The following is a 27,065-nucleotide window of genomic DNA, read 5'->3' as shown; positions in this document are numbered from 1 at the left end:
CGATGTTCCGGCTTACGGCTTAGCAAGATGTCGTAATGGTGACCAAGCCTTCGTGTCTGTCGACGAGGTCACTTATTCCATAACTGGCACATTTTACCAAGGAGCCACCAAAGACTGTCAGTTTTACGTAAGCTCTTGTTTCTGCGCTTCAAAAATCTGTAATCAAAATAATGAAAAAAAAAATTTATTTAACCGTCAGATCATTTATACATGTCCAATAGATAGATTCAGCCTACTGGAATATTCTTGAGTACGGCGTAAAACACCAATTAAATAAATCAACCTGCTGAGTATACTGAGTATTTCGTCTGTGTAGTTGACTATTGGAAGTTTTCTTAACCGAAAAAATGTTAACATTCACAGACACGGCTAGAGCTAGAAAAGAATAGTTTGTAGTCTCTAATATTCTGTTGCCAAAGATCGTGAGATAACAAGAGAATGTGCGGCACATTTACGTGATCTACTTAAGACTCTAGATTCCGTCCTAATAGCACCGGAAGTGGATTCTTGATTTAAAGGACCTGTTTTGCTCCATGTTGGCATATAAGCAGTTTTCCGGTTCCGTCGATCGTTACAACAGAATTACGTTCCAGTGCAAAAGGACGTATCTTCTGTGCGGAATATTTATGTATCTTTTAGCTTGATAGTGTTCATGTTAAGATGAAATTACCTGCAGAATATTTTTTTCAATAGTCAACACCCGAGAACATAAATCATAAGACATAATTATAATACTGCTTGATTTATTTTTCTAAATTCTACACACCACCCCCTTGATAAAACTGGCACACTACCGTGTTGTCAAGCGCCGAGGTCACGTAACAAAAAGGTGTCACACTGTTGTCTAACGTCGAATGTCGAAACCTGCGTATTGGGATGTTTGTCACGTGAAGAACCCATCGTAATATGGTAAACCTAAAGATGAACGTTACATCCCGCAGGGAATAATACATTTTGCTGAACTTTTTTCCTGCAGCGAAAGTTCAACAGTAACACTTACACAATTGACGTAGAGGTGGGTTGGGGCGAAGAGGATCGTGAAGTGTTTTTATATCAAAAAGTTCACACCCTGTCCTGCTCGTACGACGCACACGGTGATGCCGGCACATCTGTGGAGCTCATCGCTGATTGGTAGGTTACTGAACCTTAAAACCTATAGACCTTAAACAAGAGGTTTTTATTGGACACCAGATGGTTTGTACTTGTGGATAGTCCTCTATGAACTGAACGACACAAAGGCTAGAATTCCCAGACATTTTTTTTCTTACAGCACTTAGCACTTTCAATAACAACCTACATGCTATATGACCTTTTTCAACTTGGACATGTAGCCCCTTATCTAGGTTATGTTAAAATGAAGACCTGCACATTTCTGTAAAAGCTTTTTTGTGTAAAGGTTCATCGCACCGAACGAAGAGCAGAGGATGTTTGGAGGGGCGACGGCCGGAACGTTTGATCTTCGTGTTCTAGACGTCCTTGGCAGGCAGGTCACTACGGGTCAAATCTCTATCGGTAGAAAGATTCGCCTGAAAGCTTCAGATTCTACTGGTGAGTAAAGCTGAACTCGATGTAACGAGATTTATTTTACTAGCTAGGATTACTTGAACTGAACGGTTAACTGTACCAGAACGTCTAACTAAATGAGAGGACACAAACAGCGGGTCTAGAACTGGAAAAAATTAAATGTCAGTTCACACAAACCTATAACTAGAATTGTTGCAAATGAAGTTTATGCCATTGTAAAATCCTAAACTATTAAGTAATAAACTTTGCGCGATATTGAAAGGGCTCTTCGGGCTCGCGTTTTACGAACGATACAGCGTTTTTATCTGGCCTCGTAAGGGGTGGGCCGTGATGTTGTGAATGAGTGATTGTAATCGTTGAAATACAGACGATGTTCAAACACGGTCTTGGGCAGGGAATTTGTAGATTTCATACGCTCTCCCTGCTTTGTGACGATAACCAGTCGACGACGCTCACAATTCCGTTTTCACATGCAGTAATATTAGTCCACTACCATTTTGGCTTCTTTCAGAGGCATTCAGGAATTGGGATGGTATAGATTGACAGAGGTATTACTTATGGATAACAACTCCTGGATTTATTGTGTTGGTGACGTTTCTATGTAGGTTCTTACATCGTTATCAAACCATGTGAACATACAACTTTAAATACTTTTTTTAGATTTACTTTTCTGGCTGATATCGTGACCCATCAAATCAGTGTTTTATTTATTTTATTTTTTCAACATATATACAGTAAGAGAGTGCGTGGTGTCAAAACCGGCAACAACGTAATTACGGATAATGGCTTCAGGGTTTAAGGCGGTCACTGTCTAATCTAATGAGGTCATTGTAGGCGCTCGGTAGGTGGTACTCCCTGTCTCGGTTAAGCTGTGGATTGTGTCGTCGGATCTTGATGGCTTCCAGCAGATTCCTTCCTTGTAGTCTGACTGGTTGTTCTGTAGGGTATGAACTGTGTTCCATTGGAGTTGGTGTTCTGGATGGGCTCTGATGTGGTCACCGAGGGCTGATTTTCCATCTAATTTTTTCTAGTGAGGCCTTGTGCTCTGCAATTCTGATATTGAGTGGTCTACCGGTTTCTCCAATGTATTGCCGTTGACAGTCACAATTAATGCTGTACACAGATCCTTTGGGTTCTTACCTATGGGTTGGCTGTTTCTTTCCATTGGCTTTGAGTAGGGTTTTGAGGTTAGAGGCAGAGGTAAACGTGGTTTGTATGTTCAGTTTGTCATGCAGGAGTCTTTTTATCTGGTAGCTTGGGGTTCCTATATACAGAATGGTCATATATATGTATATATATGTATATATATATATTGGGGTGGTCGGGTTTCGTTGCTCTGGTCTTGTTAGCTGGATTGAGAGTTTTACTGATCGTTCTGTCCACTAATTTTGGGGGCTATGGGTTTTGGGTGGTGAAGGCTGTTTTGAGGTGATTTATTTCCTCTTGGAGGTTGATGCTGGATATCTGTATGGCTCGTTTTGTTAGGGTAGATATTATTCCTCTCTTGATCCGATTAGGATATTTAGATTGGTAATTCACGTATTGGTCTGAGTGCGTGGGTTTGCGGCATACTGAAGTGAGGAGTTTGTCGTTCCTCTTGCTGACAAGTAAATCCAGAAACGGTATGGTTTGGTTGCATTCTTGTTCCATAGTGAACTGTATCCTGCTGTTTTGGGTGTTGAGGTGGTCAAGTAGGGACTAGGGGTTTTCAGTCTTGTTTAGTGCTACGAATGTGACCTCCTACCTTACGAAACCAACACAACCGTTTGATAGGGCTTGCAGCTAAGGCTTTGTTCTCAAATTCTGTCGTATATATTTCGGAGATAAGTGGTGATAAAGGGGATCCCATCGGTAATCCGTGAAGTTGTTCATATGTCCTCTCCCCACGTGAAATAGGTGGAATGCATACACTAGTCCAGAAGGCTGATTATGCTGTGTTGAGGGCGTGTTGTCCGCTGTTCAGCTTCTGTTGTATGATGTCTAGGGATTCTTCTCTAGGGATATTGGTAAATATTGGTCGATGACGTCGTAACTGATCAGTTGGGCTGTGCCTGGAATGTCTTTAATTTTGTAACAAAATTCTGCTGAGTCTTTGTAAGATTTGGAAGTTTTGCCCAGAGGTGTTAGGAGTTTAGTGAGGTACTGTGCCGTGTCGTAGTGGGCGGTGTCTCTGGAGCAGATCAGGAGTCGGGCTTTGATTTTATGGATTTTGATGGTTGCCCCGGCGTAAGGTGCTCAGGGGTGCGTTGTGTTGAGCTTTCGGTACAGTCGGATGTCGATTTCACTGCTGTTCTGCAGGGCTTTGAGTTTTGCCCTAAATTCTCCTTTCTAGTTTTCGGTGTGAAATGCCTCTGCCTGTTTCGACACCACTCACTCTCTTACTGTATATATGTTGTCTTGTATCTCTGTATGTTCATATGGTTTGATAACGATGTAAGGACCTACATCGAAACGTCACCAACACAATAAATCCAGGAGTTGTTATCCATAAGTAATGCCTCTGTCAATCTAGACTACCATTTTGTATTCGATCATCTTAGTGTTGGTATTTATTGGACATACTGAAAAGTTTGTTGGCGTACAAATGATCGGTTTATTACGCGCTCTCCAGTTTCCCCAACCAAAGAACTGACTGTCGTCGTATAAGTGAAACATTCTTGAGCATGGCGTTAAGACAACAAAGAATCCATAAATATATCTGGCCTTGCATTTATGTTGGTGTATGATTTACACCTGGGTGTAATTTTGTGCAAGGTTAACGTGAATGACCGTTTTAGTTGCCCAACACCCTCATTTGGCTGCCTATAACCAATTCTTTTCGATTGGTGTATTGTGGGAGTATTTAAAAAACGTCTTTAACGAAAACGGGGTATCACGTATTTTTTTTTTTTTTTTTTTTTTTTTTTTTTTTTAGGTACTTTACCGGCCTTCCGTGCTCTTAGTTGCATTGCGTCAAATGGTGTTACTACATATCCGATTCTCCGTGCAGGGTAAGTTCTCGTTAACTTGAATGACGCCTGTAAAAGCAGCATATGATCGTGGGTTTCATCCGGGCTCTGCCCGGTTTCCTCACACCATAATGCTGGCCGCAGTCGTATAAGTGAAATATTCTTGAGTACGGCGTAAAATATCGATCAGATCAAATAAATGAATACGGCCAGAGACTTGAAGGTTGAGGCCCTTGTTGATTACTCTTCCTAATGAATAATGAATCAGTGATCCAGTCCAGCAGACAGTGACGCACCGTCGCATACCCCGTACCTGAATTATGAAGATGATGGAATCAGGTCATTTCAATAATGGCATGGGTATACCTTTCTCGCGATGGTGTTTTAAACGCCAGTGTATTTTAAATCTTGACTGTATTTTATCTTGGCTGATGGTTTAGGCATCCACCTTTTTTATAAGCGGGTGTCCAGAAATTCAAGATTTCGAGAAATCTAAGAACTTCCGTAATTTTGCACGGTGGCGTTCTATTGACGCAGCACATTTATTATAGTTTACATCAGACCAATCTTCTACAAGAAGACATCGTCGTGGTTGTACAGATTAAATGTTAAACCTTAAACAATGGGGTTCACCAGCCCTCTATAAACGGAAACAAATCTTGTAACTCGTAAAACAGCAGTGCCCTCAACATATTTTCATAACAATGTCAGCTGCGACTATGCATCCTTACTGGTTTTGGTATTAAAATCAGTGGTATTGTTATTTAAATAGGGCACTGCTGTTTTATGAGGTACAACATTTGCTATACATTTTAGAGGGCTGGAGAACTCGATCAACTGATGAGACTTCCTTGGATTTTTTTTTGTCTGTCTGCATTTGACAGCTGTGGGGATGGAATCGTCTTGGGCAAAACGGAAGGTTTCATTACTGCGGGTAAAGTTGTATACAGTCCGTACTTCAACGCCTTCAAACTGCGAGGAGGTCGAGCGGTTTGGTTCCATTGTCGGTTTACAGTGTGCGCACTTGGAGACTGTGATGGGGTGAGTACAGTCACTTCCGAAAGTGATTAGCTCCCTTTTGGATGCTAGTTCACTGAATCAGGTTACTTCCGCTTATAATATTGTCTGGCCAGATATATATTGCTACGATAAATGAGGGTTTTTTTAAGGCCAGGAGGTGATTGTTCTGTGTACAGCGCAACAAATCGTTTTACATTGTCAAGCTCTGGTATTAAAAAAAAAAAAAAAAAAAAAGGAATCCCTCACTGCGAAAATCAAGACTCCTTCTCCAAGCACATGTGATGTCATAGCAGAGTATTGTTTCTGACAGAGTTCTCTAAGTCATTGCTCTCCACCTAGAAGTCTTAAATTTTGAATGCTTCGCCACTGCCTAGAGAATCTCAACCAATGAAACAGCGGGAATATGAGCAATGGAAGTTGTCTGAACTGGATATGTTAGAACAGGGGAGGTAACAAAGATCTAGACTACGGTACTGGCCTAACTAGCTGTGCAAAATTTCACACCTCCACCAATGAACAATTTCCAGAAGAGGCTATACATTCCAGTTCCTTTCGTACAGTGCTGTAAGGCTACTGGTTGTATGACGTAAATCAAGCTGATGTACACTACATTTTGGCTCTAATGCAAACGAAAATTCCTTATATGGATTCAAATGTCGCAGGCTTGATTTGGCCATACACAATTCAGAGTTTCAGGCGTTATAAGGCTTGCAATGGCTGTTGTCCATGGCTAAACTTTCAGATTGAATATGCATTCTAATCAACAACTCTGTATGCCTGGGCATGATGCCATCTAGTTTTGTATGTCGCTTTGTAGAGTTCCTGCAATACAGTGGATGAACCTCCCGTTGTGAAGAGATCGGCATCGGGTAAGATCTCTACTTTCTCAATTTAACGGTTTATCTTCAATACAAAGCTGCTGAGTATGTTAATAAATTTACTTCGGTCTAAGTAACCAGCGGTAGATCGTTGGTTTCCCCCATCTCATCCCATTGTCCTCCCACTATAATGCTGGCAGTCGTCGTAAAACTAAAATATTATCGAGTATAATGTGAAACACCAATCAAATAATAATAAATGAAACTTCGGTCTTTGTTATTAATATTATTTTGGGTAATCATCTGTAAGTTTCATAAATGCATTGTGGAGGCTAGCAGTATTATCTTCAACACTATCGTAGATGTAATGGGCTTGTTTTATGCTGGCCTCCTCTCCAGTCGTACGTGACCGTACGGTCTGCCAGCAGCCTGCGGATGGGGTTTTCCACGGGCTCTGTCTGGTTTCCTGCCAACATATTGCTGGTCACTGTCGTATAAGTGAAATATTCTAGAGTACGGCGTAAAACACTAATCAGATAAATACTAGACTGTTCATCTTTTTTTGTATTGTGAAGATCTTCGATTACAATAAGTAGAGAGGCCGGATTTTTAGATTTTATGCATTCCGTATAATACCATGGATGTTAACAGAACATATTTATTATTTTCAGGTATTAACATTGATGTTTTGGATATAAAAACGTTGAACTTTGAATTCCTAAACTAGTCACATAAGTTTATTGTTGATATTTGTTAGAATTGTTATGTTACTATCTATTGTTGATCAAAACTAATAAAAAATATACGCCATTCTGTGATAATGCCATACTATACATTAAATGAGGAGTTGATTTTCATTCTTTTTGTTTCTGCATACTGTAGTTTGAAAAACGTCAACTGTCTTGCATGTTGCCAAAGAGACTGTTTCTCCAAGATTTTTCTTCTCCATGGGTTCAAATAGTGTGTACATGTCGATGTTTGTACATGTACATGCCATAATCTTCTTCCTCAAAGACAAGCAAGTCTCGGCATTCATTGCAGAAGAGGTCTAGCCAGCAATATTGAGGACTTTACTTTATGTTCTGATAACTGGACTAAATACACAGTACATCGGGTTAACGAGTGAGTGAGTGAGTGAAAGTTTTAACGTCGCTTTCAACAGTATTTCAGTTTTATCGCGACAAACATCGTGTTAACGAAAGAAAAAAAGAAAAAAAAAACCCTTCATTTCGATATTTTATCTCGTATGAGGAATTCCCACTAGATAGTGAAGCTAGCTAAACTGGTGATACTGGTAATTTCAGATTTCAGCAAAGTATTTAATTTAAATGTCATTTTACCCAATAAGCGTTCATCCCAATATCTCCTGTTAATGTACAATCTAGAACAGTTTGGGCGTTGGCTCGCCAAGTGGTAGAAATGGTTTTCACCGAGGAGGACCATCCAATAACTATTGAGCTTGTGTGTTTGAATCCTCCTCCCCACAGGTTTGTCACTTACCACCCAGGCAAATTGTGTGCTCCCCTTCTGGTTCCTCCACTCGTAAACGAGATAATCGCTTGTATCATCAGGTTATAGATTACTTTAGGTCCTGGCCGTAAGTGGGAAGGTCTTGCAGCAACCTGTGGATGGTCGTGGGTTTCCCCCGGGCTCTGCCCGGTTTCCACCCACCATAATGCTGGCCGCCGTCGTTTAAGTGAAATATTCTTGAGTACGGCGTAAAATACCAATCAAATAAATAAAATACTTTAGGTTCTAGTATGGTGTTTGACTGCAGCCAAACAAAATTAAGAGACGGCTGCTTAAGCCAAACCTGGCTTAAGTTTCATTTGCATAGAAAAGGACAGATAATTAACCGCCATAATCTCTAGTTTATGCAAGAATAACTTGCGCATATAAGGTTTCCGATTGTACTTTTTTCTAAAAGCATATCCTCTCGAATCGATGTGTCTAGAACACAAGTTGTACATGTAACCATTCGATCTTGCCCCACTTTGGCCAGAAATTCATTTATGACGAAATGACGTTTTTGCGGGGGACTAATTTGCATTTGTTCTCATAATATCTTGTAATTAGTTCAGACCTATAGTTTTAAAGAAAGTTCACGTCCAGCATCAGGATTTTGCCAAACCAGAATTTTATCGCAAATCTCTCAGTACTAGGAGTCGAGCGTAGCTTGTTTTTTTTTTTTAGGGAGCTGAAACATTCATTGCCGTACTGCGAACAAACCAAGCACGGGGTAAAATTAAAGAATTACAGCATAGAGTAAAACCAAAGCAGCGACGATTTTGATAACTGGCAAATGGTTACACGTAACTGATGAAACACGACCTGTTGTGAATTTACCTCAGTCAGGGTTTTCTTCTAAATGTTCATGTAAATACGTTAACGGTAGCAAATTACTCGCCCCCACCACCATGGCTGAAGTAGAATTGTTTAAAAAATGCAGTGGGGGAAATGGCAATTTTATACGTTACTGGACCATACTAGCAAAGTAAATCAACTGATCTGGCATGATCTGCTATGATCTGCTGTGCTGTTTAAACACATGTGCTTAGTTAAACGTGAATTACACGTTTACTGGTGATTTCAAGTAACCACCGACAATTAATAAGGCTGGTAAAATATTCCCATTTTTCAAAATGCAAGAAAAAAACAACCGTAAACTACCAATCCAACCAACATGGACATATGCGATGTATTTGCAGAAATGCCGTCTCAGAATCTTAAACTCCACTGGACTGGTCAGACTTTGCTGCCTGTTCCGGTCTCGTGTATTAGTCCGTTTTTGATCCAATTTTTCTTTGGCGTTTGGTTGGACGCAGACAACAGACATGTAACTGTGTGGGAGCGCACGCTGTCCGTCTCTTAAGATTCAGTTTAATTTCATGGATAACAAATCTACCAGAACGGTAAAATAATTAGTTTTTCTCTGATACCCATGTGTAACAAAGTAATGCTTTCCACCATATTTTGTGGCTAAATTTACCTCTAGGAATGTTCTTCTGACGTTCGTGTGACAACGTCAAAAGCGGAAAATGTGCTGACAGCGATAGGTAAAAATAATGGGAGGTAACTCCATGTGAATTAATGAATTGTAAAGCCGCCAGCTGCTTAATTCTAAAACTTACGTTGTCTTGCTTCCAGTCAATCGGACACGAATACTGACTTGAATATTGATACAGAAACTACTGATTCGTAATGCACTGTGGTCCAAAATGGATGGTGTAAATATATAACACTGGGCACCAAAATATCAGTGTTGGCGTATGTCCTCGTTATTAAGTCTGCACCGCCTCCCCCACCCATATATGGTTAAGTGGCTCTTCTGGTAGTTCACATTTCTTAGAAAACGTTTCTACGGGGCGTGCAGTTTGCTACTATTTATCCATTTACATGGACAAATAGAATACAAACCCGGAGGTAAACTGACAAGAGGGCGTATTTCAGCGGTTAAGTGTGACCAGTTGCCAGCCAATTATCACTGTCGTCGCTGCTCTAGTTCTACTTTCTATGCTGCAAGTCTTTATATCCTGATTTATCATACCTAATGTTTTTAGAACACCCGGTCATGGTATAGATATCTTATCGTTCATTTTTTTTTCCTTCGTATCATGTCCTTTACATTGCGCTCAGCATAGTGTCGTAACTTTCATTCATAGTTTATGTATGTTATTGCATCGATACAGATATAATATTTCTCCCTAATGTATACTATATGTTCTACTGGATGTAGATTGTGGCGTAAGTACATGGTCGACTTATATCGAAATCCTCAATATTTTCACGAGACCTCTAAACCGTGGTCTAGGCTATGATGGTCGGACCTCTGCCGCGTATATCCTTCATCCGCCCTCGACCCACTGCTGAGTGGATAACCTGTTGAATGCAAAACTGAGATTGTGGCGATTTGAATGAAAGATTAATGGAAGTCACCGGCGATGTTGTTTTTGAAAGGAGATTACTAAATACATTAACCGTTTCAACGTCTTTCGTCGCCACGATAAGGCTGATATACCGCCGATGTGGCGTCACGCCATTATCATTCATTCCACCTCTTCGGTGGCCTAAGTGTTGGAGCGTCCGCGTCAAAGTGGGATAGCAAAGATCTGGCTGAAAATTGCCGGTGTGGCGTTAACCCATAACCATTCATTCATTCAAAGTGAGAAGACCCATGGTCAAACCCAGCTGAGTCAAACCAAACTTTCAAAAATGGTAATTGCATCTGCCACTCTTAGCGCAGAGATTCAAGCAAGGAAACCGGGCTAGTTGACCCGGCGTCCGCATCATGTCTGGTCGGGGTGTCTGGTCGGGGTGTCTGGTCTGGTGTAGTCGGCATGATACTTCAGTATCGGCAGAACTTAGTCAAGGACTTGACATGCCACAAGACCTAGTTTTTGCAAGTAGTACATACCTAATGATACCTCGTCGTCAGATGGTTGAAAAATTAAATACAATGTAAAATCGCAAGCATACATACCTTACACGTTTCTTACTGCTATGATGCACTGTGGTATTGCATTACGCGGACTTGTGTACTATGTAGCACGATGGTAACCCTCGGGCAATCTAACAGGTATTTCAGGTCTACCGGTCTATGACTGGTCACATGCTGGAAAGGTCGTCACTACTTAACCAAAAATCCGTGGTTTGAGCCAGACATTCCAAGTTTCCTACGCCCTTAAGGCCGACCACCATCAGAAAAGTTAAAAATTTTTCAGTATGGCGTTAGAAAATCAATTTCCGCTCAAAACAAATCTGGTCTCCCTTTCTTCAGTACCTTAATCTGGGTAGATATGGTGTGAATTTTTTTAACCTTTAAATGTAGACCAACAAGTGTACAATTTACACTCACCGCACTATACACTCTACTTAATATAACAGCGGCCCTCCATTGGGCGCACTTTTTTTTTCTTAATCTTTCTCGCAAATGACATCACCTATTGGCACTATAAAATAGACCGAGTCTTTTACGAAAAAAATTTTGTAAACGTGAACCTTGGGCGGAGACTGCCTCTGGGGCTTTGTCTCATTTTGTAAATGTAGTCTCTGATACAACAACTTATCCGTTAACCGCTAAACACTAACCGTGCCGTCTAAAATTAAAAGGCGTTGACCTTGTCTGATCGCCAATTATTTTGGATGTAGTCCAGAAAAACTCCGAAAACATGCACTGGTGACCGCCATGCTATGAATTCTCTAAATATAATTATATACAAATGCATGAACCTGGAGAATGAATCTATTCACACATACATGCATGAACTGTAGGGTTTGTAGTGTGACACTAGTGTTGCTGAACAACAGCCGAATAACGATAATCCTGTGCAGATATGGTAATAGCATGCATACGTTTGCATAGGGGTCCATTTGCTGAGTGAGTGAGTGAGTGCTTGGGGTTTAACGTCGTACTCAACAATTTTTCAGTCATATGACGACGAAGGAATCATTAGGGTGCATGCACGTGTAATGTGCCTCCTTGTTGCAGGACGGATTTCCACCGCTCTTTTATTTAGTGCTGCATCACTGAGACGACTTACCGAAGGCAAGTAAGCCGCCCCGCCCAAGCCATTATACTGATATGGGTCAACCAGTCGTTGCACTATCCCCTTCATGCCGAACGCCAAGCGAGGAAGTTACAACTTCCTCTTTTAAAGTCTTAGGTGTGACTCGATCAAGGATTGATCCTGGATCTACCGGTCCCGAAGCGGACGCTCTACCATTTGCTGAGAGTAGGAGTTATGCTGGCATGTATTTATATGTAAAGTATACAATGTGTACAAAAAAAATCTATCAACAAGTTAACCATTTAAGATGCTGACGTTAAAAAGCTCTTAACAGTTACAGTGTAGATATAAAATACCATCCGCTGTGACGCCGTGATCTGACTTTGCTTATTTCACTGCACCCCATCAGTCATTTGTATGTATTTAGTATTGCCTGCCGCACGTGGTCCTCAAAACTGAAGCTCGCGCAATGATCTATAAATTACATGGATACATGTATTGTACTAGTGTTAAGAATCGGTTATTTGGAATATTTATGCGTCGAAGTTTGAGACAAGCCTCCTGAAACTTTACTGTAGCGCTGCTTTTGAGTGGTCCATACCTCTCCAATCTTTGCCTCAGCAGAATATTCTGTATTTAGTGCAGAGGTTCCAGCTTTGCACAACTGTGAGTCCTATAACGGCGGGCCGAGAAAACGTGACCATGTCACAGGTGTATAAGTCTAGATTATCTATTGCAAAATAGGTCACCTAACCAGCTAGCCAATTTCGTAAGCCACTGGCCAATTGGAACTCTTGCAAGACTTTGAGAACAATATGAAACTAAGGCTCATTTTCCTTGCTTTTCTACTCGGCGTCGTCGGCTATAGTATTGCCGACACTTCGTCTGTGTTGAGAGTTCTACAAAGGTTGAGAACAAACGGCCAGTTATCAGACGAAGATCGCAAAGTCTTGGCGCTTGCTAAAGAAGATGATCTGCCCGAGCCCGTTAAACGTATGGTCACCACCGTCGCTAAAGGGTGAGCTATTCTCTGTAAATACACTGTACCATTTTCACAATAGCCTAAAATCCGTATTGTCGGACCTGGCTTGTACTGCCCTGTTTATATTTCTGCATATGAAAATGAGCACTCCCGCTTGGTTTGTTACTAATTTTGGTCTTAATTTCGGCTCCGTTGCGTGACGTCAGAGCTTTATATATGCAGCACGTGATCTAGCAGACTCATATCCTTAAAACCGATCTGACTGCCAGAATATATCAGAACCTTGACCAATGAGATCGCAGGTAATTAGGATCAAGCTCTCGCTCGTTCTGACTGCGGCATTTAGTTAGGATTTTTGATAGATATCTGGCGAAGGTCGGTGAGGCAAGGGAACTCTGGTTTCCTGCACCATAATCATGACCGCCTTCATTTCGGAGAAAAAGTGATGACGGCGTTAAACACGAAGGAAATAAGTAACTACCTGTATTGGCTGCTTATTCTCAATACCTGCTGAATGAAAGTAGGGCCATTTATCTAAAGTTTCATCGTTTTCCTTGTGTAGCCTCTCATGACACTTTACAGTCCTGGAACCAAAGACTTTTAGAATGGTGCTTTGTGCTGCCTCGTTTGGCGCTCAGCACTGAGAGGTTAGAGCAAGGAAACATGACTGCATGGCTGGCCCTGTGTCAGTGTAATGTGACTAGGTGGGGGTGTCACGTCTGCTGTCTTCGGCATGATATTTCAGTGGCGGTAGCACTTTGGCGGCATAAACTCACTCTGCCACAAGAAGACACGTGTACACATACTAAATGACCCCTCGACGTTATGGAACTGAAACATTGCTAAGTACGACCTAAAACCCCAAGCATTCATTCATTCATTCGTTGTCATATGACTGAAAAACTGTTACAACTGTTACCTAAGCCTACACACATACATACCCTGGATTTCCTCGTGTATGTTTTCCCATCAAAGTTAACGGTATATCGGAATCGACCACTAAATGATTTGCTTTTTCTGTACATCGAATTATTTCATAATCAAGATTTGAATGTTTCTGATACAGGGCGAACACGTGTTGCCGAAATGTGCCGACGAGCGTTGTAACCAAGTCCAGATCCTCCAAACGAGTGACAACACATCGGAGTAACTATCGGGCCGGTTCGTCTCACTGCGGACTTTGGGGCTGGCGACGATGCGCACGTTACGAAAACCGTTATCGGTAAATACCAAACTATATCTTCTTTTACTACTTGGCAATCATACGCAACGAAAATGACGATGAGCACGTTACGAAAACCGTTATCGGTAAAAACCAAACGATATCTTCTTTGACTACTTGGTAATCGTTGGAAACCAGAATGAGTATATTAATACCAAAACATACACAGTTAACCCTGGGCAGCGATAACAGTGTGATAGTTGGAAAGTGGTAACATTTACATGTGAAATAGGATCTTGTCAATCCACATGTTTAAGTTTTACTTTAACTTTTATGTAAATGCTTACAGGGTAGCAAATGTACGCATTTAATATACAAACACATTGTAGCAATGCAAAGTGAACAGGCCTCCCTGATGCTTAATCCACCAATAGAATACCGGTTTATGCAGGACTACAATATATGTGATGAAACCAGAACATAGACGTCTGTGTGATAATTGACAAATGGTCAAATGTAACCGGTGACAGCCCCGGAGTCCCCCCACCATACTGGTTGTCGCCGTCTTGAAAGTGAAATATTCTTGAGTATGGTGTTAAACAACAATCAAATAAATGAGTACCATACAACATATTTATGCACCCACGGCATAAATTAGCGAACAGCTAATTTCGATTCACCTCCATAATTTCCAACTTTCCTCAGCAATTTGATTTGTCTGAGGGCAATCTAATAGCATGCATCGTTTTGTGTAGGAAGTTGCCACGCTTGTAGTTTGATGTATTCCTGTAGGCGATAAACATAGATTCAGTACACCACAAACACGTACACCGTTCAGCATAACTGCGATTACGTTCAGTGTAATTAGGACTCTATATCATGCTTGCGATTCTATAAACCACAATTACGGTTTTTGTGCAAGAAGACAACGTTTGTGTATAACAATAATTATTGCACTGAAACAACAGCTTCGACCGCGGGTTCATATTTAGGACACGGCTGGAACAATCTTAACACAACGGAACAATTAAGTAGAATTACTGAATTTCCAATATCTAATGTATAAAACCTTACCTATAGTATCCTCTCCACCTAAGGGAGGTTGTCACTTACGCGAGGGAATATTACAAGCAGTCTGTGGAGGCTCCTTGCCCGGAGAAGGATGTGGTGTGCTGCCATCTGTTCATCAATGTCAGCGGCAGATGTGTCAGTAAGTATAAACCACGATTATGTTCAAAGTAACGATGAGCGACAAAAGGGCTGTTGTATTAGTGATGCCAGAAGATATTCTGTAATTATAAAAAGATACTGTGTCCTGTTCATCACAGTATCATGTTAGTGTAGTACAGTCTTTGTGTTGAATTTATAGAATATGCGTGCTATGTTTAACAGAATATAATCTGCCGCAATAACAGAATACTCTGCCACGATAACAAAATAATTTCCAGCATCCCTCAGACAATAAACTATTCGTTAAAATTAACAGATTAATTTTTAGAACATCTCTGCCACACGTCTGAGATAAAATGGCGTTTAATTGGCTAATAGAACTACGTCATATGTTCAAGAAGAAAACAACGAAGTGTTTGACTTGAGAAAGGATTGTTTTGAGCCAACAAATGTTTCCATTTTCATGTACCATGAAAACAAAAATGACCTCCAGTTAGTAACAAGGATTTATATATCTGGTGGGCATGAAAAATGGGCCGCAATTTGATGCGGCATTGCTTCATTATCCTTTGTTCAAACCCTTTTAAACTTTAGTTATTCAGATAACATGACTTTGTTAATATACTGACCAGTTTTCAAGGTCATAGCTCGAGTAGTCTGTCCACGGGTTCAAAATGAAAACATAGCCTGGAAAACGCACGTTCCGGTGACCCACATTGTATCACCTGTAAGGTGTCATGAGTACAGCGCGCGCTGCACCTGTGTGACACGCGTCAGTCAAGTGTCGTTCGGAAAAACTGTCTGGCTCTAGTGTCAAAGAAACCCTTCTGCCAGATAGGCACAAATTTTTCTGAATCAAGATGGTTTTCTCTGCGGTGGACAAGGAACTGATCGCAACATGTTTCACTAAAAAGGGTTGGAGAGGGGCAAAAAATGTCAAAGAATTCTCGATGAAAATTGGAACAAAAGTTCCGTTAACATTGTGATCAGAAAGTTAGAAAGGACAGGTTCTCTAGAAAGGAAGTCAGGCAGTGGACGACCAAGAACCGGAAGAAAATCTTCAGGATGTGGAAGAAGCACTTTGCTCCCAGGAAGACAATCCCGGCACTCACAAATCGCAGAGACAGATTGTTTGGAACCTTGGAGTATCTCGGACTTCTGTGAAAAATGTGACAAAAGAACTGGGATTAAAATCGGTCAGGCGAATATGGACTTCAAGAGGGGATCAAACGGTTCGACAGGAAAGAAAAACGCACTGTAGAAACCTTGATGATAACCTTTTGACGGAGAAGGTGAAGAAAATTGGCGTAGTGGAGGAAAAAAAACTTTCCATTTGAGATTGCGCGTAATAGATGGAACGATTGCATTTATGACAAAAGAAAGCGGGATATTTATGTCAAGAGGCTGTACCATGAATCAAGATGGTTTACATAGAAGTTGATGATTTCTGGCGAAGTTTGTTGGTGCGGGAAAACCCACATACATTTTATTGATACCGAAAAGTCTAAGGTGAATTCCGAAATTACATGAAACTTCTCGATCGTGGCCTTCTCCATGATTTTCGCCGGTGATACCGAAAAATGTCCTCCAGCAAGACAGCGCGCCATCCCATGCTAGCCGTGCAACACAGCAGCATCTTGAGGAAGTGACTCCTTCATAACTAAGGAAGAGTGGCCACCGCAGAGCCCTGACTGCCATCACATGGCCTACTCTGTGTGAAATTCTCTGAGCGAGAAGGTTTATGAGGGTCGCACGGAAAAATTCACTGAGGTTGAACGAAAAGCATGCATCAAGGACTGCTGGGGAAAAATTACTCTTACGGAGATTCGGGACTCGATCAGTTCAGGGAAGAACGGTTTGCGAGCCGTCTACCGAAAAGACTGATCACCTTTTCAAGTAAAACAAGATAGAACATCGTTTTGAAATGTCCGGAACATGCGTTTTTGACTCTGTTTTGATTTTGGTCTCATGAACTCTTAATGGATGAAATTGAAATTGAAATTTGATCTGCATACCTACGACATAATGGCTTTTGAGTGTAAATTTTTAGAAGCTGACTGAAGAGGTTGTCGGAGATATTGAGTGTCAAAGTACGGCCCATTTTTTATGCCCAACCGATATATATATCTTTAAAAAATTACATTCATGTTGTTCACCATCTGCAACCACTCTTGACAATAACTGATCGACCACAATCGAACACACCTATATATTTGTTGAGTATCTGAGCGCCACGTGTGGGAAATTTACATGTATATTTAAACAGGACAATATGTATTTATACATTATCTGTAACATATTTCTGTCCGTGATGATAAATTATTTCTCCCTAAATGTCTCCCTAAATTTTATCTCAATTTGCCACTAACCCATCTTTTATTTGCAGATATCCACAACCTAAGCTCGGTGACTGGTAAACTGGTGGGGTGACTTCGTGGGATGAAAAATCCATTCAGATGTAATGAAAGTTCTGCTTTCCTTTAAGATAAAGCTTCAGATAACTTCACATATTTATGTTATTTATGGTATTAGTTTTCTTTCGACATTAGAGACCTTTAATAGAAAATTACAAGCTGTAACTTCTAACTTGAAACTTCAAAGGACAATTAGTTACATATTCTAGTCTGAAGTTAAAAGTTACAAGTTAAATTTGTATCTTCTACCTATTGGTCTCTAATACTTTTGGTCCCGGGATCACGAAGCAATCTTAGACTTAAGCCAAAACTTCAAAAATTAAATTTTGTATGTTTCTTCCAGAGCGCTTAGCTGAAATTTGTTGTGCAATAACTTACACAGAACTTACGATGCCAAGCAATATTTTGACTTAGTTACATAAATAAAAATTTTGTAAGGGTGTGAAATTTTGACTTAAGTGTAAGATCTCTTCATGATTTCGTTATGGTATTCGTTATTCCAGAAGCAAAGACAAATGGTTTTACAGATATTGCTGAGTACTTTTTTCCACCGAGAAAATCAATGTTTTCTATCGGAAGGCCACAATTCACGCCTTTCACGACAGAGTCACTACAATTCACGACAGAGGTCATCTCTTTGCTGGATATCTTGAAGTCAGCGTAAGAGTATCACCTTGCGACAACTGAAGTAACAGAGCGAAGAAAGCACTCTGACTAATCAGACTGTGTGTTTTAAGTGTGCCAGGCAATTTAGCAAGTCACATGATACAATGCTATGTCGATGTATGTACAATCTGTGTATGACGAGAAGACATGTGCCGAGAGATTTCATTGGATGACCCAGTTATGACCAACCTATAACTGGGTGGAACTACTACATGTAGTACTGAATGCAATCAACAGATTCCCTACAGCGAAGTGAGAAATAACACTAGACCTAGTGAAGCTGGAGGAACACCAGACCATAGCCAATTAGGTTATTCGCTCGAGTCTGGCTTCCCTTGGCATTCCACTGTATCTGCGTTTGCAGTGAGTTCAAGTCCAGCTCATGCGCGTATGTTGGAAAGTCCGTCAACAACTTGCGTGTGGTCGGGTGTTTTCCCAGGGTTCATTTTTTTGACCTCAGGAAAGCTGTTAAATGTAAAGAATATAAGACCCAATGCACGCAGATTTTTTTCTCATATAGAAAGACAAAGTAAAAAGATGTTTTGGAATTTGTGAAAAACAAAATGCCAGAATGTACATGTACACTGCATGTCTACCATAACACATCAGAAAGTAGTGTAGCTTACTCTGGGAATACAGTATGCTCTCAAGGAACCATTTTCTCTAACACTGGTTTACAATAGGTTGCTTAATGAGGGAGCTTTCTCACATAAGTTTAAACTAGAAAATGTGCCTATTTATACACTCCTTTTCACAGTCACCGTTATTTTTCAAGGACTAAACTCTACACTATAAACTTTGTAACCATGTGTTTAGTGCAACATTTCACAGCGGCTTTGTACCAAATGTCCTTACAAATAATTCCGTGTGTTTTACTGTGTAAATCATGAGTGTTTCACCGCTAATCTTCCGGCCCGTGTGTTTAGACAAACTTTTATTCAGTGTCACATAGACTGCTGGTCCGGTGCTCTGCAAGCCTTTTGATTTAGAAGAAGTCCGAATCGTAGACTGGTTGGCCTCTTATCGAATGGTGAACGATAAATTTTAAACGTAGTTGTTAACTGACAATGAACTATTTAGAGAAAGGTTACAGCAATGCTTTGATTTCAAGACGTTCAAAAACAATTTACAAGATCATGTTATAGACCACCACAGTATTTAATACATTCTGACCCGCTTTTAAAACGCACCAACATGAATCCATGAAAATATCATGATAATTTGAGAATAACAACGCGGATATCTGTAGTTAGAAGTTAAGGAAGATCCGAAGATGTTGTCAGGTTTCATAGCCTTTGTGAGAGTCGTCACCAAAAACGCAATAGGGTAAAGTACTGGAAACATCTTTTTACACCACAAAAGCACACAAATTCATTGCTTTTGGGTGCAGGAATGGGGTAGTGCCGCGATAGACACCCAAGGAACTGGGAACGCGCCATTGCCTTAATTGAATTTGAGGGCTATAGCAACAACGTTTGGATGTCACGACTGTACTAGCACAAGACTGAAGAGACAGTGGTTAATTCGACGCTGACATGGCGTTCTCTGCTCTGACGAATTTCACTTCACGAACGCCAGTGGGTGTATACCTGTCTGGTGTTTCGGTGGTGAATGTTATTTTGATGATTGTGCTGCACAGACTGATCGATAGGGTGGCGGAAGTGTGATGGTTTGAGGCAATCACTTTTCATCACAGAACACCGCTCAGTGTGTGCGGTGTGCCAGTCACAGGACAATGCCAGAGCACATACAGTACTTGCTTCCATGGATTTCCGGTACAGAATAATGTACCTGTTATGCCCTGGCCTGTCTTATCTTCTATTTATTTATTTGATTGGTGTTTTACGCCATACTCAAGAATATTTCACTTATACGACGGCGGCCAGCATTATGGTGGGTGGAAGCCGGGCAGAGGGGATACCCACGACCATCCGCAGGTTGCCGGCAGACCCCCCCACGTACAGCCAGAGAGGAAGCTAGCATATGCTGGAATTGAACTCACGGCGAACGCATTGGTGAGAGAATCCTGTGTCATTACGCTGCGCTATCGCGGTAACCAACTGAGCCACGGACCCCCCCCCCCCTCTTATCTTCTATCGATCGCCCATCAAGCACTTGTGAGGCTACCGTGGACAGCGGATTGCACGTCGACACAAAATCGTCTACGTTAAAGATCTCGCACTTGTTTTGCGACGTGAGTGGCGTAGAATACCACAAGCTGTTATCCAGATTGATAGTGTTCATGAGAAGGCGTTGTGTGGTATGCATTGCAAACAGTCGTCCTAACTTTTTACCTCTGGTGCGTTTGTAATGCGCTTTGGTATATAAGGATGACAAGCAGATATTTTTTACCTGTCGAGGGCAAGGCGTTCCAAATAGATATAGTCAGTTTGATAAGTTGGTATGATAAGAGGAAAATTCAAACGAATTTTAGAACAGGAAGAAACGCCCGATGTGCGTTCATTAGCTGGGACGTGTACACAGCAAATACTGATAGGCATGAACATGTTTACAACATGCGGTTAGAACAAATTCCACTCAGTAACACATCTGTCTTTAAAAGAATAAGATTTTGCACTTGATCCCGTTTGCGCTATCACTTTTTAACAAACATGTTTAAAATTTACCCCTTCTAGATGTCTAATAAGTTTTCGGTGAAACTGGGATGTTCTTGTGCTTCCAGCCGGCTTTGCACAGGTTGCTCCCACCGTAATGCTAACCAAACTCGTATAAGTTAAATATCCTTGAGTAAAATACCAATGAAATAAATAAAATAAATAAATATTTTGAAGTAAAAGGTTGAGAACGCCCGGGATTGTCGCTGTACATTGTATACTGAGTCAAATCCGTCTACATTTGCATTTAGTCTAGTAAATTGGTCTTCCAACCCATAAACATTCAGACTGAATATATGAATATAGTATTTATTTATTTGTTTTACGCCGTACTAAAGAATATTTTACTTATATGACGGCGGCCAGAATATACTATTATGTGAGCGTTATAGCCTTTATAGAGTGGGACAATGGAATATAGACCGACGTATAATAGGAGACGGAATAATTGTTGAAATTACAAGTGAGGGGTAATACTGGAAGTTACCATAATTTGAAGACCAAATCCCTCATCTTAGTTATAGGATCTTAGTTACTTACCTTCTCATTTTGCCCCGCGGCGTACTTGTCGGTCTGCTATACATATCTTCCTTTATTACTACAGCTCCATCATTCATTGGTGATAATGGCTTTCTTGCTCTCGGGTTTTGGCGGCAAATACCGCTTTCCAACGTGTACTTACAGTCAATAGGCAGACTGAGAACCTGCACGCAAAATAAGATTTAATGCTGCCCTCAATATTTTGCACTAATAGAGTTACGACGGAGGCCTGGTTTACGGATGGCAGACACACGCGTGTCCTGTGTAATGCTTGTCTAGAGATTTAAGGGAATTGTCGCCTTGGGATTTATGGTTATATAGAAGTGTAGAGGCCTAAACAGACATTCGCACAATAGCTGTCAATCAATCGATTATTGCAAGGCCAATTCACAAAACCACACATAACACAAACCACCAAAGAACTAAAAGCATACAACCTACGACAACACAACGTAATCATGTGAAGAAAAGCAGTCAACAGTTTCCAACAATGATGTTGGAAAAATGCCATTTGAATACCGTTGAATACCAGTGAATAATATATCTAGATTATAATCTTCAAACATTAAAATGGATGCTCGGTGTCAGAAATCAGAATTTCCTGTTCTGATTTCCCCAACCGATCAATATCAGGTAACCTCGGTAACATACATCCAAATCAGTAATTTGAAATAGCAACTGTAAGGATTGGCGTCCTCGTGTAAAAGTTTCTTCATGACAGGAGTCGGTAAATATTTACATAGCTCCCCCTTCCCTCCATTCCCACCAAAACCTCCAGAAGAACTCTTCCAATCCCTGCAAAAAAACCTCAAAAAAGCATAAAATCTTCGAAAGGAAATGTTAAATGTTTAAATGTTTCATCAATCTAAAGCTGTAGCTTTCAATATTGACATCACATGGCATCAGTGACGTCATATCCGGTTTTTTTCACTTAGAACAAATACATATAGACTGCTAGATTGCATCGCTCTGAATGCATATACATAGAGGTATAGATGCAGTCGTGGAACTGACCTTGGAACGAACTATTACAAGCTGAAAGCAGAAATAATATGCCACTGATGCACTCTAAGTCAGTACAGACCACCGTAGAATATGATGTTTTAACTTCACATCATATGAGTTGGAAAAATTTTTAAAAATACGTTCATCAAACAATTTTCCTGAACAAGATTTTAGAGTTTTTGTCTGGTATATTCTTAATTTTACTGTTTCCGTTGTCTTTAAGGGGTAGCCTTGTATTGCACGTGATCATGAAGTAAAGTCCAAAATATATTCACACATTATCATAAGATTCACTTGAAGTTAAAATCCCTTTGAAAAGGCCGGCTTGTCATTTAACGTTACGTTGTTAGACAATCTGGGTTACTCAGATAAAAATAAGGCGATGAGAACTGCCAGCTGGGCTGTCCATGAACTTACGTGTGTTATCCTTACCGCTGGATAGGACTTTATTGTAAGACACGGAGACGTGGACAGTCAAGTGATCGTCATATCCACCCACAGGCAACAACATGAAGCTTTGCGGTAAATATTCATAAACACTTTTATAACAATATTGATAGTTCATGATTTAATACACAAAGGAGCGTATAAGTTACATGTTATGATATGTATTTCTTTACTTATTTATGTATTGATTTATTTATTTATTTGGTGTTCATTTCAATTATATTTCACTTTTAAGACGGCGGTCAACATTATGGTTGGAGGAAACCGGACAGAGTCCGGGGAATCCCAGGACAATTCGCAGGTTCATGTTCACATATATTTACAAAGATACTCATATATCTACTGACAAAAGTGCCCTCTACCGTACATGGGAGAGAAAAACTCTTGAGTTTGGAAAAACTCTTGATCTGTATTGTGGTATATTGTGGTGAAGAAGCTTTCGGAGATCAGTAAAATTTTCTGCCTCTCCGGCCGTACGTTTGAAGATCAATCAAAAAAATCAATAAATGTTTGTGTTACAATAGTGTCTCTCAAGGGTTGGTAATGTCGTCCGACATAAAAGCCGTGGGAAATGGCTTGGCGTCCCAGATGTGTTGGTAGAAGAGGGTAAGATCAGAATGATTTTTAAGTCTGTACTCTGACCTACTTCTTCTTCTTCACGTCAAAGGCTGGCTCTGTCTGCTTTTTACCGTTACCGGCTGCTCCCTGGTTAACTGCCTTGAGAGAGAAGAGCGCCAGTTTGGAGAGATTGCCGTGCCGGTGGTAACGGCGTTAATCGAGGACGTTGCCAAGGCTCTTTTGCACAAGATCTTGGAAAACTGGCTGGATCCAGATAATGTAGATGTAAGTTTTTTAGACCAGGGACTGATTCCACAAAGCCAGTTTTGACTTTAAGCCAAAATGTTAAATGTGATTTAATTGCTTATTTAGACCTAAAGGGTGAAAAATTGGACAAATACGTAAATATTTGAGCCCATTTGCTCAAAAACTAAATATTATAGTGTGGTTTAAAGTTTTTCAGTTTACTTAAAAATCGCTTGTGGAACTGACTTTAACTTATACCTGTTCTGCACAGTCACTGCGAGGACATGTCGCTGTGTATTTAGGATGTAATGCATTTGAAAACTTGCAAAAGCTGAACGGATTATTGATCAACTTCGATTCGATCGATTCCCAAACCTTGTCGAATTTGCATGCCCCGTATCTATTCGTTTTTCTCTAAGAAATACCCTCTATGCATTTAACACTGTGACGACCTTCAGTGTCAAGGTGGCATGATCAAGTATACGACCATATGCATTATATTTAGCTAAAGTCGTTGTGAAAAATACAATCTATGTCGGATCAGAAATAATTAAAATTAGCGCGTGACCACACAGCGGAAATTGGTGCGTTATCGCATTTTAAGAGAAGCCCGGGGCTTGATTGTCTAAAAGTGAAAACATGACTGCGCTTTTGATTTTCTCGATGCAAGCAATTTGGCTGACATCGATCTTCAGTATCTGAGATTTAACGTAGCATAGGTAAACTGACAAGAGGCTGTCTTTCACCTATTTCGTGTGACTATTTTTCCAGTATTACACTGTCGCCACTCCCCAAGTTTGCTCTCTGTGCTGTAAGTCTTTCATATTTGGAACATTACACGAATCAAATTTGGATGAGATACTTATTCAATACATATATAGATTTTGGCCGTTCGTTGTTTTCTTCCTTTGAACAAATCATTGCATTGGTATTGACATTTTAATACTAAAGCTATCTTAACGTTACAGGTTTGTATTCATCGGCAGAGCCTTTCGAATCCACAAAGATGCCGCCAATCAGTGTCACCGTCACCGACCGTGCCAGCGGTAACCACGTCACAATGACAGGGAGAACTCTACAGGCAAGCCTGTCTGCTGTTTTGGAAATTCTTACAATCTCGTGTGTTCACATTTTGCCGGCTGGTTCTTTTCTTTATGAACTTTCCATGAGAATAGTAGATTACATTTCGTTGGACAGATTTTATCAACCTTGCATGTTGTTAAAAGATACGTGTCGCTCGTGACATCAATTTCCAATCATTTAAATGAGACGGGATATTTTGTTTCTTATGTCCATGAATTCGCAATCAAATTGAGATAGAGGTGAAAATACCCAGATTGCTTGACCAAGTAGGTATTTACCCCATTACGGCTTACATCCTCCAATGCCCCATTTTACAGTCCAATGTCCCATTCTTGCTTCAGGATGCCACAAACACAGCTTGTGAGAACTTACTCAAGATTCTGCTCGTGAAGGGCGTCATGAGTGTGGACGACCTCCATCTTCCTCCAACACTACCTCCTAGCACGCTACGTAAGTAATGCTTCACTCCTGTTGTCTTTCATTTAGTTATTAGAAATATTATTACAAATTTTGAAATACAGATGGAAACCCATACTCATATGCCAATGAGGTTGTTAGGAATACAGGAATACATTAGGAATAATTACTTTAAACGCCATATTTTACTTTTACCCTTCTCTTTATTGACTGTTCATATTTAAGCCATATGTCCACATTGTTGATAAGTACGACCTTAAATCCCAAGCAGACATACATATACATTATTATTTTTAGACCCACGGCAAGATATTCACTGTAAACGAATGGCGTCATTTGCTACTGAGAAAATCAGCTGGCGCTGGGTACATAAGATATAGCCGGCTATACAATGTACGTGATTCCAAGTTTGTATAGTGCCACATTCAAGAGTTGTCCCACTTATAGAGTACGATCGCTAGGAGAAAGCCGGCGATCTTCGGCAGGTTGTACCAGCGAACTTTTCCACGTGTGATATATGTGTTATTAATCTGAAGCAGGACGGAAGAGCACCATTGACTGGATATTGCCTCCATTGCCCTGAAAACAATGTAAATAGTGGTATCTTGAAACTTTCTCTCCGATGATGTACACATGTATGACCTAGAAATGGCATCTGACCTAAAATCATAGGGAAATGAATATTTGATCTGTTTTCATTGCATCGTTGTGGTTATACAGTGATCTGATATGCAGGTTTTACGAAGAGCAAGGGACATCTATCTAGTTTTTTCGCCTTACTCTCCAGATATAAGCTGCTTTTAGTGTACCTCTTTCAACAGTTACAAACCACTGCAGAGACCTGTGCAGTCTAAATTACCACCATTCTATCTTTAATCTCTCGCTAACAGCCCCATGTGTTGACAACAACGGCGCGGCCTATTGCAAACCGATGGTCCACAAGGGCTATTGTGCCAAGTCCAACGTCTTCGGCACGTTCATGACGGACAACTGTCGTAAATCGTGCAGGGTTTGTTTACAATTCGGATGACCACAAGAACTGAGATATTAGTTTTATATTTGACACTTTTTCAGTTTTTAACCAAGGTCTACAGTAAAAAAAACATATTCGATGGTTTCATTGGGCTTTTCTACGTTTTCCTTATGCTCCGCTACGGTTCGCTTGGGCATCTCTACAGTTTTCTTGGGTTTCGCCACAGTTTCCTTGGGTTTCTCTACGGTTTCCTTCACGCAGGGATGTACTTGTAAGCATTGAGCTTTAACACTAATCAAGTAAATATGTTTGGGGGAAAAACGCCCATAGTCATACATTTTCTTGTAGTGTTATTTCTGGTACAACTTTCCATGATGACAATTTTCACACATTTCTGAGAAGAGTAAATCGCTGGTCCGCTTCGACTGTCATGCGTTTTGACTATTGATGTCGTGAGTTTCAAATCCAACTCCTGCTTATTCGACTGCGGTTTTAAGTCTGGACGCTTATCTAGCAGGCTATCTGTCGCAGTGCTTTACTCTTTACTCCTCCATTGCAAAACAATTATTAGTACTAGAAACTAACTGTCATTGTCTTTTGCTTTCAGGCTCTGTTAACACAACGAATGCTTTATCAGGCCGATATCAATCATCATGTGTCTGATGAATAAACAACTGATTAATATTCATGTCTTATGTTTTCAAATATTAACTTCCTCACTCGGCACTTAATTAGTATGGTCAAATGTAGAACCCAGTGTATAAAAGTTTAGTGCTGTCATACTTAACAATTTTCCAGTCATATGATGACAAAGAGGGGATTACCACGTCGACCCGGCGCAATGACCCAGTAGTCTCTCACCAATGCATTCGTGTGAGTTCAACTCATGCTGGCTCCTCTTTCTTGGGAAAGGCTTCCAGCAACCTGCGGATGTCGTGGTTTTTCCTGTGCTTTGTCAGGTTTCCTTTTA

General features: G+C 40.5%; 2 protein-coding genes across 2 annotated transcripts; both read left to right on the top strand.

Moving 5' to 3' along the window:
* Positions 1-12,587: 12,587 nt before the first annotated feature.
* On the top strand, positions 12,588-17,637 carry LOC135469581 (uncharacterized). The gene is made up of 4 exons (XM_064748070.1): positions 12,588-12,835; positions 13,866-14,021; positions 15,059-15,171; positions 17,518-17,637. Exons 1-4 carry the CDS (start codon positions 12,633-12,635, stop codon positions 17,559-17,561), a joined length of 516 nt encoding a protein of 171 aa, XP_064604140.1. The 5' UTR covers positions 12,588-12,632; the 3' UTR covers positions 17,562-17,637.
* Positions 17,638-22,822: 5,185 nt separating this feature from the next.
* Positions 22,823-26,779, top strand: LOC135471928 (uncharacterized). The gene is made up of 6 exons (XM_064751369.1): positions 22,823-22,893; positions 23,486-23,663; positions 24,594-24,703; positions 25,047-25,155; positions 26,013-26,131; positions 26,704-26,779. Exons 2-6 carry the CDS (start codon positions 23,660-23,662, stop codon positions 26,710-26,712), a joined length of 351 nt encoding a protein of 116 aa, XP_064607439.1. The 5' UTR covers positions 22,823-22,893; positions 23,486-23,659; the 3' UTR covers positions 26,713-26,779.
* The last annotated feature ends 286 nt before the right edge of the window (positions 26,780-27,065 follow it).

This window comes from Liolophura sinensis, chromosome 7 (genome assembly GCF_032854445.1).
Source record: "Liolophura sinensis isolate JHLJ2023 chromosome 7, CUHK_Ljap_v2, whole genome shotgun sequence".
NCBI lineage: Eukaryota > Metazoa > Mollusca > Polyplacophora > Chitonida > Chitonidae > Liolophura > Liolophura sinensis.
This window is presented reverse-complemented; position numbering and strand designations above follow the sequence as displayed.

Excerpts from the sequence above, each read along its gene's own strand:
- LOC135469581 (XM_064748070.1), top strand. The coding sequence starts at position 12,633 with ATGAAACTAAGGCTCATTTTCCTTGCTTTTCTACTCGGCGTCGTCGGC. Across the intron at positions 12,836-13,865 it reads GTCACCACCGTCGCTAAAGG|GGCGAACACGTGTTGCCGAA; the intron begins GTGAGCTATTCT and ends TTTCTGATACAG. Across the intron at positions 15,172-17,517 it reads TGTCAGCGGCAGATGTGTCA|ATATCCACAACCTAAGCTCG; the intron begins GTAAGTATAAAC and ends TTTTATTTGCAG.
- LOC135471928 (XM_064751369.1), top strand. Across the intron at positions 24,704-25,046 it reads TGACAGGGAGAACTCTACAG|GATGCCACAAACACAGCTTG; the intron begins GCAAGCCTGTCT and ends TTCTTGCTTCAG. Across the intron at positions 25,156-26,012 it reads ACTACCTCCTAGCACGCTAC|CCCCATGTGTTGACAACAAC; the intron begins GTAAGTAATGCT and ends TCTCGCTAACAG.